Source organism: Nerophis lumbriciformis, linkage group LG22 (genome assembly GCF_033978685.3).
Source record: "Nerophis lumbriciformis linkage group LG22, RoL_Nlum_v2.1, whole genome shotgun sequence".
Lineage (NCBI taxonomy): Eukaryota > Metazoa > Chordata > Actinopteri > Syngnathiformes > Syngnathidae > Nerophis > Nerophis lumbriciformis.
Window position 1 is genome coordinate 37,474,273 of NC_084569.2, and position 13,810 is coordinate 37,488,082.

Here is a 13,810-nt window from a genome sequence, read left to right on the forward strand (position 1 = left end):
GTCTTTTACATCGCTAATTCCTCCGTGTCCGATCGAAAAATCTTGTCTGCACAAGGTGCAATTGGCGTAGTTTTCACCCTTTTTGGAACGGATAATTATTCCCGGATAGGCTTTTGAATATTCTTCACGGAATGACTGCAGTTTTCTTTTCGGTTTAAGACTCGTTTGCGATTTTTCTCCGGCTGATTCCATGATCGTTCGCTCATTTGGAAACAATGGCAACTGGTGCCTCGTGCTTGGCAGCGGTGCTATAAATAGCCTCGCGCATGGCATTCGGAATGGCTCGATAGGAAGTTACGGGAAGCAGTGTCGATTGTCATTGTTGTTACGCGATTTCGTGAATAAAACATTTAAAAATTTTTTTTTTTTTAATTAATTAAAAACCGTATTTTTTATCACTGCGACCGTAACCCGGAATAGGTTGATGAAAACCGTACTAATTACGGGAAAACCGGAGTAGTTGGCAGGTATGAATTTGTTTTTGGTTTGATTTTATTTTGAAAAATTTGCCAGGGACCAATGAAAATGACAAATGATCCGCGGGTCGCATTTTGCACACCACCCTGCATCAGGAGCGCGCGTGTCCGTGATGAATCACTCGGAGCTGCATCGCGCCAAGAGTGTTCCCACACCCGTGCTCAAAGAACACCCTCCGCGGTCTCCGTGGAAACACTCTCAGTCTCTCCCGCCTGCCGTCAGTGAGTGTCGCCGGGCTATATTGGACCATGAAACTCAAATAAAAAACCCCCGGCGTTCTCGCAGCTTCATGGGCAAAGAGGACGAGGGGGTGTCGAGCGCCGGAAGTCCGAACTCGAAGACGCCGAACGGAACGTCCGTGGACCCGGAATGTCGGGAAAGACACGCGGAGCTGTTCGACCAACTGGACTTGAATAAAGATGGCAAGGTGGACCTCGGCGAACTGCGAATTGGACTGGCGGCTCGTGGTTTGGGGCGGGGAGAAGCTGAAGAGGTGAGACAGCTGCGGCTGACATCCATTATATAATTATAACACGTGCGCGCGCATATCTGACACACACACACTCTTAATATGGGAATATATAAATATATATATTAGAGATGTCCGATATCCCGATATTGTCCAACTATTAATTACCGATACCGATATCAACCGATACTGATATTTATACAGTCGTGGAATTAACACATTATTATGCCTAATTTTGTTGTGATGCAATAAACAATGTAACAAGGTTTTCCAAAATAAATCAACTCAAGTTATGCGGAAAAAAATGCCAACATGGCACTGCCATATTTATTATTGAAGTCACAAAGTGCATTATTTTTTTTTAACATGACTCTAAACAGCAGCTTGGAATTTGGGACATGCTCTCCCTGAGAGAGCATGAGGAGGTTGAGGTGGGTTGGGTTGGGTTGGGGGGGGAGGCGTGGTTGACTTAGGGGGTAGCGGGGGGTGTATGTTGTAGCGTCCCGAAAGAGTTAGTGCTGCAAGGGGTTCTGGGTACTGTTGTGTTTATGTTGCGCTACGGTGCGCATGTTTTCCCGTTTGTCATTCTGGGGCGGCATGGCGTAGTGGGTAGAGCAACCGTGCCAGAAACCTGAGGGTTGCAGGTTCGCTCCCCGCCTCTTACCATCCCAACAAAAAAAATCGCTGCCGTTGTGTCCTTGGGCGGGACACTTCACCCTTTGCCCCCGGTGCCACTCACACCGGTGAATTGAATGATGAATGATAGGTGGTGGTCGGAGGGGCCGTTGGCGCAAATTGCAGCCACGCTTCCGTCAGTCTACCCCAGGGCATCTGTGGCTATGAAAGTAGCTTACCACCACCAGATGTGAATGAATAATGGGTTCTACATGTAAAGCGACTTTGGGTACTTAGAAAAGCGCTATATAAATCCCAGTTATTATTATTATTATTATTATTATTATTATTCTTGTTTGGTGTGGGTTCACAGTGTGGCGCATATTTGTAACAGTGTTAAAGTTGTTTATACGGCCACCCTCAGTGTGACCTGTATGGCTGTTGACCAAGATAATATCGGTAGTCCGATATTATCGGCAGTCCAATATTATCGTACATCCCTAATATATATATATATATATATATATATATATATATATATATATATATATATATATATATATATATGTCTTAATAAGGTTATCCAAAAAATAGTGCTCGATACCGTAGTAGAGCGCAATATATGTATGTGTGGGGAAAAAATCACAAGACTATTTAATCTCTACAGGCCTGTTTCATGAGGGGGGGTTCCCTCAATCATCTCCTGATGATTGAGGGAACCCCCCCTCATGAAACAGGCCTGTAGAGATGAAATAGTCTTGTGATTTTTTTCCCACACATACATATATATATATATATATATATATATATATATATATATATATATATATATTAGAGATGCGCGGATAGGCAATTATTTCATCCGCAACCGCATCAGAATGTCGTCAACCATCCGCAATCCACCCGATGTAACATTTGATCAGAACCGCACCCGCCCGCCATCCGCCCGCACCCGCCCGTTGTTATATATCTAATATAGACGATGCAAGGCATTAGTGAGGTTATAAAGCTTTTGCCTGTTAAAGAAAGGAGACTGATCCAATGCAGCACAGACATTCGCGTGCCACGCTGTCACGACCCAGACGCACACCAGTGCGCAATCATATGGGAGCCGCGCTGAGCGCACCTCCAAGCGCGTCTCGCTGCCGGCGACGGCCGGGTATGGGCCCGACGCTCCAGCGCCATCCATTTTCAGGGCTAGTTGATTCGGCAGGTGGGTTGTTACACACTCCTTAGCGGGTTCCGACGTCCATGGCCACCGTCCTAGCTTCTGTCTATATCAACCAGGGTGAGCCCCACCCCTTTCGTGAGCGCACTGCGCGCGGAGTGACCCCTGTTATGCGCCCCCGGCAACAGGGGTGGCGGGCAGGTAAGCTGCGCGGGCGGAGCGCGCGGAGTGACCCCTGTTACGAGCCCCCGGCCACGGGGGTGGCGGGCAGGTAAGCTGCTTACTTGCTGCGCGTGACGCCGGCCGCGGCGAAGGCGGACGAGGCGGGGTGTCGGTGCGGTGGGCGCGGTGGTGACCCTGGACGTGCGTCGGGCCCTTCTCGCGGATCGCCTCAGCTACGGCTCCCGGTGGGGCCCTCTCGGGGGAAGGGGCCTCGGTCCCGGACCCCGGCGAGGCGTCGGGGGCCTTCTCCGCTCCGTAAAAGTGTCCATCTCTTTTTTTTTTTTTCTTCTGTTGTGGCATATGCTGCAGGTGCCTGCTCGTTTTTCGTATGTGGGTAACAACATTTAACTATGTATATATATTTCCGAATTGGTTTAACTGCCACCCGCCTGAATCTATTTAAAATCTAATTTTAAATAGACCCGACCCGCGGATAAAATCTAATTTTTTTAAATTTCATCCGCCCGATCCGCGGATAATCCGCGGACTCCGCGGTTGTGCCCGCAAACCGCGCATCTCTAATATATATATATCAGGGCTGCAACTAACGATTCATTTGATAATCGATTAATCTGTCGATTATTACTTTGATTAATCGATTAATAATCAGATAAAAGAGACAAACTAAATTTCTATCCTTTCCAGTATTTTATTGAAAAAAAACAGCATACTGGCACCATACTTATTTTGATTATTGTTTCTCAGCTGTTTGTACATGTTGCAGTTTATAAATAAAGGTTTATAAAAATAGAAAAAATTGCCTCTGCGCATGTGCATAGCATAGATCCAACGAATCGATGACTAAATTAATCGGCAACTATTTTTATAATCGATTTTAATCGATTTAATCGATTAGTTGTTGCAGCCCTAATATATATATATATATATATATATATATATATATATATATATATATATATATATCCATCCATTTTCTTCCGCTTATTCGAGGTCGGGTCGCGGGGGCAGCAGCCTAAGCAGAGAAGCCCAGACTTCCCTCCCCCCAGCCACTTCGTCCAGCTCTTCCCGGGGGATCCTGAAGCGTTCCCAGGCCAGCCGGGAGACATAGTCTTCGAAACGTGTCCTGGGTCTTCCTCTTGGTCTCCTGCCGGTCGGACGTGCCCCAAACACCTCCCTAGAGAGGCGTTCGGGGGCATCCTGAGCAGATGCTCGAACCACCTCATCTGGCTCCTCTCCATGTGGAGGAGCAGCGGCTTTACTCTTGAGTTCCTCCCGGATAACAGAGCTTCTCACCCTATCTCTAAGGGAGAGCCCCGCCACCCGGCGGAGGAAACTCATTTGGGCCGCTTGTACCCGTGATCTTGTCCTTTCGGTCATAACCCAAAGCTCATGACCATAGGTGAGGATGGGAACGTAGATCGACCGGTAAATTGAGAGCTTTGCCTTCCGGCTCAGCTCCTTCTTCACCACAACGGATCGATACAGCCTCCGCATTACTGAAGACGCCGCACCGATCCGCCTGTCAGCTTTATTAGAAGAAAAAGGAAGAGTTTGGGAACAACAGCAACTCAGTCACAAAGTGGTAGGCCACGTAAACTGACAGAGGGGTCAGCGGATTGCGCATTGTGCAAAGAGGTCGCCGACTTTCTGCACAGTCAGTTCCTACAAATCTCCAAACTTCATGTGACCTTCCAATTAGCCCACGTACAATATGCAGAGAGCTTCTTGGAATGGGTTTCCATGGTTGAGCAGCTGCATCTAAGCCATACATCACCAAGTCCAATGCAAAGTGTCGGATGCAGTGGTGTGAAGCACGTCGCCACTGGACTCTAGAGCAGTGGAGATGCCTTCTGATGGATGAGTCTGGGTTTGGAGGTTGCCAGGAGAACAGTACATTTCGGACTGCATTGTGCCGAGTGTGAAATTTGGTGGAGGAGGAATTATGGTGTGGTTTTTTTTTTTCAGGAGTTGGGCTTGGCCCCTTAGGTCCAGTGAAAGGAACATTGAAAGCTCCAGGATACCAAAACATTTTGGACAATTCCATGCTCCCAACCTTGTGGGAACAGTTTGGAGCAGGCCCCTTCCTCTTCCAACATGACTGTGCACCAGTGCACAAAGCAAGGTCCTTAAAGACATGGATGACAGAGTCTGGTGTGGATGAACCTGACTGGCCTGCACAGAGTCCTGACCTGAACCCGATAGAACACCTGTGGGATGAATTAGAACGGAGACTGAGAGCCAGGCCTTCTCCACCAACATCAGTGTGTGACCTCACCAATGCGCTTTTGGAAGAATGGTGGAAAATTCCTATAAACACACTCCGCAACCTTGTGGACAGCCTTCCCAGAAGAGTTGAAGCTGTAATAGCTGCAAAAGGTGGACCGACATGATATTGAACCCTATGGGTTAGGAATGGGATGGCACTTCAGTGTTTCCCACAGGGCAGGCATCTATTTGTGGTGGTGTGGTCGGGGGGGGGGGGGGGGGGGGGGGGGGCAGCGGCGATGACCAAGAAGAACGCGGAGTTGGAATATAATTACAACACTTTATGTACATATTTATATACAAATTTGAATAATTAGTTATTCACTGAAATATATTTATTAATTGTGGTTCTTACAAAAAATATATCTTATAAAATATAAAAGCTAAAATGTCTCTTAAAGCTCTGCCCCTTTAATTAGTGCATACTAAATAATTTAACTTTAGCCTACTACTACAACCATATTATTTACCAGCAACATAAAGTGAAACAGAGGCAGAGGTGTATGTTTTGTCGTGGTCCTCTCTATAAGGCACATAAGAATATAAAATAGGACCCTTTTCATGAGAAAAGTGCATTTCTGATCTGACCCTGCTTTATTTTTCAGTGTTTGCTGAGTCTCACCTGTTCCCTCCACCCTAATTTTTCTACTTGCCCGACTTCTCAAATCTACTTGCCCCAATATTTTTACTTGTCCTGCCTAGGTTTTTTTCTGGCTGTGTAGTGCTCATGGCTTATATCTTACTAAAATCCTTCCCGTTTACTATTTACAACACTACACAGTATTTATTATTATTATTATCTATAATTACATTTAAATGGCATTGCATACATGTAAAATTAAATGCTATTTCACATTATTTGACCAGTAGCAGTTTCACTCATCTGAACAGGTCAGCCACATGTTTAAAGCCCGATCACAGTTGAAATCTTGAAATGAAGGGCCTTTAATGGCCAAAACATTAACCTGGACAACATTTTAACAGCTGGTTGGCTCAAATTTTATTATTTTCATTGCATTCACATGCTGCAGTGGACAGTGGACAATTTAGCTTGAGTATTAATGTAGTATCTGAAGCACCGTCTCCACGTGTGTTTATTGACAACAGGGTTATAACCTGGACACGTTAGCTCGTCGGTAGGAAAACAGATGATTGTTATTACGTCCGTCTGCCCCGGACCCCGTCAGTGAAACGCTCGGTGAAATCGCGGATTAACGTTAAATATAGGACGAGCCGCGAGCGATGCAGCTATAACCTATCTACCATAACCTATATTACCCTCGTATTTTGATTCCGTCCGTCTGTCCGTCCGTCTTCGTCTTCTTCGTCTTCGTCTTCTTCGTCTTCGTCTTCTTCGTCTTCGTCTTCTGGCCCACCAGGTGAATTAAGTGCTATTGGCGGAGTTACAATGCATCGTAGGCTACCGCCACCTACTGCACCGGAGTTGTAACTACAAGGTACATTCACAGACAGAGTCCCATTGCTTTTATGAGCGGTCGAGCGAGTCAAAAGCCGAAAAATCCATTTGTGGCGGACGTAATTCTTTCGTGGCGGGCCGCCACAAATAAATATGGGAACGTAAATCGACCGGTAAATTGAGAGCTTTGCCTTCCGGCTCAGCTCCTTCTTCACCACAACGGATCGATACAGCGTCCACATTGCTGAAGACGGCGCCTGTCGATCTCACGATCCACTCTTACCTCACTCATGAACAAGACTCCTAAGTACTTCAAGTTCATGTGTGAGTTAAGGCGGGTGGCCAAATACTTTAATTTTGTCCTAATATTAGCCTAAAAATGTATCTCATATTTATTATTGATCATCTCACTGCATAAAAAAATCCAAAGTTAACTTTTATAAGAAGAGATATTAGCATGATAGAAAAGTATCTTCTTTTGCTCTTTTTCTGGTTCTTAAAAAGAGATTTAGTTTTTGGCCAGGTGTCCTACTCGCACCACTTTGTGTATCTATTACACTCGTCTCTCTTGCATGTTTTAACACCACACCCTGCATACACCTACACTTCACATATGCATGGAAATTAATCTTTGTCATCTTTCCTTCTTAAGGTTTGACTTTCTATATCCACAGATAGTTCTCGAGAGTGACATCAACCATGACGGTTTGTTGGACTTCCAAGAGTTCTCCCATTACCTGCAGGCTCATGAGAAGAGGCTGTTGCTCATGTTCCACAAGTTGGATCGCAACAATGACGGTGGGAAGCTATTTGCAGAGATACTCTCCTGCTTATATAAACCCCTCACACATATTCGAAGTTCCCTTTTTCTTGTTTCAGGTCAAATCGATGTGGGGGAGATCCAGCATTCACTGCATACGCTTGGGGTAGATGTCACCAAGGAACAGGCTGCCAGAATACTGCAGAGGTAGAACCATAAGCTCGGACATAAAAATGGAAGTGGAAAAGGAAATGATAAAATCCTCTTTTTCAAATAAGTACCCCCTTTACATTTCAGTAAACATTCTATAACAGTTCGGTATATCTTAGGGCTGACCTGGGTATAATACGTGATGGTTAAGCTTTTTAATCCAATTCTTTTTAAAAACCTTCAACACTGTAGCCGGTAATAGGATGTGCAATGCCGTTTTCAAATTAAAGTAAGTCTTAAACTGTAGAAATGATTCCAGTGGTTGTATTATGCCCTTTTGAGTTGAGTTGAGGTTATTATGGTATTCATAGGGACTATGTCACAGCAGCTTCAGGCAGATGTGGCACGAAGCAGAGTGGGCAGGCTTTGTTTACTAAGAAGCTAGTGCATGACGCCAGTGTCAGGTAGAGACACGGAAGCAGATTTCTACAACAAAGTTCTGCAGAAAAGTGATATCACACACACAAACACATTTTTATGTATATATATCTATATGTATGTATATATATATATATGTATGTAAATCTATATATGTATGTATATTTATGTATATATGTTTATACATATGTCTGTGTAAATATACAAGTATATATATATATATAATATATACAGTATATGTATATGTGTGTGTGTGTATAAGTATATATTCAGCGGAACCTCGATTTACAAATAAGTGGTTTTTGAACAGGGATCGTAAATGGAAATGTTCGTATAGTGAAGCACGTGTCTCCATAAGAAACATTGTAAATATGAATAATGGGTTCCACCCTTGACAAAAGTCCATATTTTAGTAAAAGTTTGTACTCATCCATCCATCCATCCATCTTCTTCCGCTTATCCGAAGTCGGGTCGCGGGGGCAGCAGCCTAAGCAGGGTAGCCCAGACTTCCCTCTCCCCAGCCACTTCGTCCAGCTCTTCCCGGGGGATCCCGAGGCGTTCCCAGGCCAGCCGGGAGACATAGTCTTCCCAACGTGTCCTGGGTCTTCCCCGTGGCCTCCTACCGGTTGGACGTGCCCTAAACACCTCCCTAGGGAGGCGTTCGGGTGGCATCCTGACCAGATACCCGAACCACCTCAACTGGCTCCTCTCCATGTGGAGGAGCAGCGACTTTACTTAGAGCTCCCCCCGTTTGGCAGAGCTTCTAAGGGAGAGCCCCGCCACCCGGTGGGAGAAACTCATTTCAGCCGCTTGTACCCGTGATCTTGTCCTTTCGGTCATAACCCAAAGCTCATGACCATAGGTGAGGATGGGAACGTAAATCGACCGGTAAATTGAGAGCTTTGCCTTCCGGCTCAGCTCCTTCTTCACCACAACGGATCGATACAGCGTCCACATTGCTGAAGACGGCGCCTGTCGATCTCACGATCCACTCTTCCCTCACTCATGAACAAGACTCCTAAGTACTTGAACTCCTCCACTTGGGGCAGGGTCTCCTCCCCAACCCGGAGATGGCATTCTACCCTTTTCCGGGCGAGAACCATGGACTCGGACTTGGAGGTGCTGATTCTCATCCCAGTCGCTTCACACTCGGCTGCGAACCGATCCAGTGAGAGCTGAAGATCCTGGCCAGATGAAGCCATCAGGACCACATCATCTGCAAAAAGCAGAGACCTAATCCTGTAGCCACCAAACCGGATCCCCTCAACGCCCTGACTACGCCGAGAAATTCTGTCCATAAAAGTTATGAACAGAATCGGTGACAAAGGGCAGCCTTGGCGGAGTCCAACCCTCACTGGAAATGCGGACCAAGCTCTGACACTGATCATACAGGGAGCGGACCGCCACAATCAGACAGTCCGATACCCCATACTCTCTGAGCACTCTCCACAGGACTTCCCGAGGGACACGGTCGAATGCCTTCTCCAAGTCCACAAAGCACATGTAGACTGGTTGGGCAAACTCCCATGCACCCTCAAGGACCCTGCCGAGAGTATAGAGCTGGTCCACAGTTCCACGACCAGGACGAAAACCACACTGTTCCTCCTGAATCCGAGGTTCGACTATCCGGCGTAGCCTCCTTTCCAGTACACCTGAATATACCTTACCGGGAAGGCTGAGGAGTGTGATCCCACGATAGTTGGAACACACCCTCCGGTTCCCCTTCTTAAAGAGAGGAACCACCACCCCGGTCTGCCAATCCAGAGGTACCGCCCCCGATGTCCACGCGATGCTGCAGAGTCTTGTCAACCAAGACAGCCCCACAGCATCCAGAGCCTTAAGGAACTCCGGGCGGATCTCATCCACCCCCGGCGCCTTGCCACCGAGGAGCTTTTTAACTACCTCAGCAACCTCAGCCCCAGAAATGGGAGAGCCCATTCTAAGTATTCCCTCCACCGATCCACAACATCTGCAGTCGAGGTCAGCAGAACACCATCCGCACCATACACGGTGTTGACAATGCACTGCTTCACCTTCCTGAGGCGGCGGATGGTGGTCCAGAATCGCTTCGAAGCTGTCCGGAAGTCGTTTTCCATGGCTTCCCCGAACTCCTCCCATGTCCGAGTTTTTGCCTCTGCGACCGCTGAAGCCGCACACCGCTTGGCCTGTCGGTACCTGTCCGCTGCCTCCGGAGTCCTATGAGCCAAAATAACCCGATAGGACTCCTTCTTAAGCTTGACGGCATCCCTCACCGCCGGTGTCCACCAACGGGTTCTAGGATTACCGCCACGACAGGCACCAACTACCAGAGGAAAAACTAAAACATGACCAAACTGTCAGGGACAAGCCTGACACATTCCTTTAAAGGAGAACTGCACTTTTTTTGGAATGTTATCAGTCATTCACAATCATAATGTGAGACAAGAACACACTGTCTTTCTCTTTTCTGTGCATTCTGAATGGTACAGATCCAACCCCAAAGTAATGTGATACAACCACTATTGACTACTTGATCAGAAACACAAATGTAAATGAAGATTTTGAAGTATCTGCAAATGTTCAAAGTAATAAAGAGTAAACATGTACTGTACACAGAAGCTTGTAATAAAGTATTTTTATTTTAAATAGTATTACCTAATTCAAACATACTGTATTTCCATTCGTCAGCGCCTCACAACATTTGATGTAGGCAACTTTTTAAAGCTTCTGTTGACCAAACGACCATGTCTTTCTTTTGTACATTTCTCAGTATGGACAAAGATGGCACCATGACCATTGATTGGAAAGAATGGCGAGATCACTTCTTGTTCAATCCTTTCCACGACATGGAGGAAATTGTCCACTACTGGAAACACTCCCATGTAAGTCATGAAATTCCTGTAATTGTGTTGATAATGATAAGAACAATGTCTTACTTGCTGGTATCCTCTCAACATTTTGTAGAATGTGGTCCTAAGAAAAGTCTGGATAAAACAGCTTTAAAACTACAACAGCATCCTATTATAAATCTATTGGAAATAGCTTAGTATCATCCTTCAGATGCTTGGTACTGTACAATATGTTGTTTGGGGATGTGAGGCTTGCATGCACTTTCTTAGGTAACATTGATTTTCTACAAACCCTGTTTCCATAAGAGTTGGGAAATTGTGTTAATGTATTTATGTAAATATAAACGGAATACAATGATTTGCAAATCATTTTCAACCCATATTCAGTTGAATATGCTACAAAGACAACATATTTGATGTTCAAACTCGTTCGTTTTTTTGCAAATAATCATTAACTTTAGAATTGGATGCCAGCAACACGTGACAAAGAAGTTGGGAAAGGTGGCAATAAATACTGATAAAGTTGAGGAATGCTCATCAAACACTTATTTGGAACATCCCACAGGTGAACAGGCAAATTGGGAACAGGTGGGTGCCATGATTGGGTATAAAAGTAGATTCCATGAAATGCTCAGTCATTCACAAACAAGGATGGGGCGAGGGTCACCACTTTGTCAACAAATGCGTGAGCAAATTGTTGAACAGTTTAAGAAAAACCTTTCTCAACCAGCTACTGCAAGGAATTTAGGGATTTCACCATCTACGGTCCGTAATATCATCAAAGGGTTCAGAGAATCTGGAGAAATCACTGCACGTAAGCAGCTAAGCCCGTGACCTTCGATCCCTCAGACTGTACTGCATCAACAAGCGAGATCAGTGTGTAAAGGATATCACCACATGGGCTCAGGAACACTTCAGAAACCCACTGTCAGTAACTACAGTTGGTCGCTACATCTGTAAGTGCAAGTTAAAACTCTCCTATGCAAGGCGAAAACCGTTCATCAACAACACCCAGAAACGCCGTCGGCTTCGCTCGGCCTGAGCTCATCTAAGATGGACTGATACAAAGTGGAAAAGTGTTCTGTGGTCTGACAAGTCCACATTTCAAATTGTTTTTGGAAACTGTGGACGTCGTGTCCTCCGGACCAAAGAGGAAAAGAACCATCCGGATTGTTATAGGCGCAACGTTGAAAAGCCAGCATGTGTGATGGTATGGGGGTGTATTAGTGCCCAAGACATGGGTAACTTACACATCTGTGAAGGCGCCATTAATGCTGAAAGGTACATACAGGTTTTGGAGCAACATATGTTGCCATCCAAGCAACGTTACCATGGACGCCCCTGCTTATTTCAGCAAGCCACGAGTTACATCAACGTGGCTTCACAGTAAAAGAGTGCGGGTACTAGACTGGCCTGCCTGTAGTCCAGACCTGTCTCCCATTGAAAATGTGTGGCGCATTATGAAGCCTAAAATAGCACAACGGAGACCCCCGGACTGTTGAACAACTTAAGCTGTACATCAAGCAAGAATGGGAAAGAATTCCACCTGAGAAGCTTAAAAAATGTGTCTCCTCAGTTCCCAAACGTTTACTGTGTGTTGTTAAACGGAAAGGCCATGTAACACAGTGGTGAACATGCCCTTTCCCAATGACTTTGGCACGTGTTGCAGCCATGAAATTCTAAGTTAATTATTATTTGCAAAAAAAAAATAGAGTTTATGAATTTGAACATCAAATATCTTATCTTTGTAGTGCATTCAATTGAATATGGGTTGAAAAGGATTTGCAAATCATTGTATTCCGTTTATATTTACATCTAACACAATTTCCCAACTCATATGGAAACGGGGTTTGTATTTGAATAGTACACACAGTTGTTTTGGGAGGTTTGAGATGTATTTCTAAGATCAAAGCTGCATGGGGAAGCATTGAGTTTGAGTTTGAGTTTATTTGGAACATGCAAGCATACAACATGATACATCACAATCTCCAGTTTCTCTTTTCAACATGTTCGATTGCATGCATTGATTGATTGATTGATTGATTGAGACTTTTATTAGTAGGTTGCACAGTGAAGTACATATTCCGTACAATTGACCACTAAATGGTAACACCCCAATAAGTTTTTCAACTTGTTTAAGTCGGGGTCCACTTAAATTGATTCATGATACAGATATATACTATCATCATAATATAGTCATCACACAAGATACTCATCAGGGTGTATACATTGAATTATTTACATTATTTGCAATTTGGGGTGTGGAGGGGGGGGGGGGTTAGGTTTGGTTGCTATCATCAGTCATCAACAATTGAGAACAGAGAAATGGACATTGAAACAGTGTAGGTCTGACTTGGTAGGATATGTACAGCAAGTAGTGGACATAGAGAGAATGTATGATGTGTTTGTAAATATACTGGCTAATTTGATTCAACAAAATTCAAGTATTGTCACATTTTGTCTTCGACTTTTGACAGTGGCTTTTTAAAAAAGCTGTAAATCCCAACAGATTCCCACTTCTTGAACAACAAGGTGTTGTCAGTCACCGCCTCCTCAGTTGCAGTTTTGGAGTAGGGGAGGTATCATAAAACATGATTTCTCAAACTGGGGTCTGGGGACTCTCAGGGATTGGCAAGCCAGAGGTGTGGACTCGAGTCGCAATTTAGATGACTTTGGGCTGGACTTCCATCAAAGACTTGCAACTCGACTTGTATTTGACATCACTTGACTCGGACTTTAGCGTTACAACTTTGTAAAACTTGAGAGATTAGGGGAGTGTTCAGCAAATGTGTGTATTCAGCTGTATTATACACAATGACTTAACAGTTTCAATGATTTGGAAGGACTCGAATATCTCAAGTTGCTGACTTGAGTTTTTACCCGACTTGTCTCGTACTTACTCAAGACTTTACTGGACCTATCTTGTCTTTAGACTTGACTTGACTTGACTTGGATTTGGGATTAAAGACTTGAGTGTTACTTGAGAATTGCGATACAATTGGCTTACTCCAACCTCTATGGCAAGCCATATGGCATACAT

At 44.8% G+C, this 13,810-nt stretch overlaps 1 protein-coding gene across 1 annotated transcript in view; it reads left to right on the forward strand.

Moving 5' to 3' along the window:
• The first annotated feature begins 598 nt into the window (after positions 1–598).
• The window catches only part of slc25a23b (solute carrier family 25 member 23b), a 40,000-nt gene continuing 26,788 nt past the window's right edge, over positions 599–13,810 (forward strand). The window contains exons 1-4 of the mRNA XM_061973821.2: positions 599–970; positions 7,269–7,392; positions 7,474–7,561; positions 10,692–10,803. Coding sequence (XP_061829805.1) covers positions 767–970; positions 7,269–7,392; positions 7,474–7,561; positions 10,692–10,803 — 528 coding nt within the window. The 5' untranslated portion in view covers positions 599–766. The remainder of the gene's footprint in view (positions 971–7,268; positions 7,393–7,473; positions 7,562–10,691; positions 10,804–13,810) is intronic.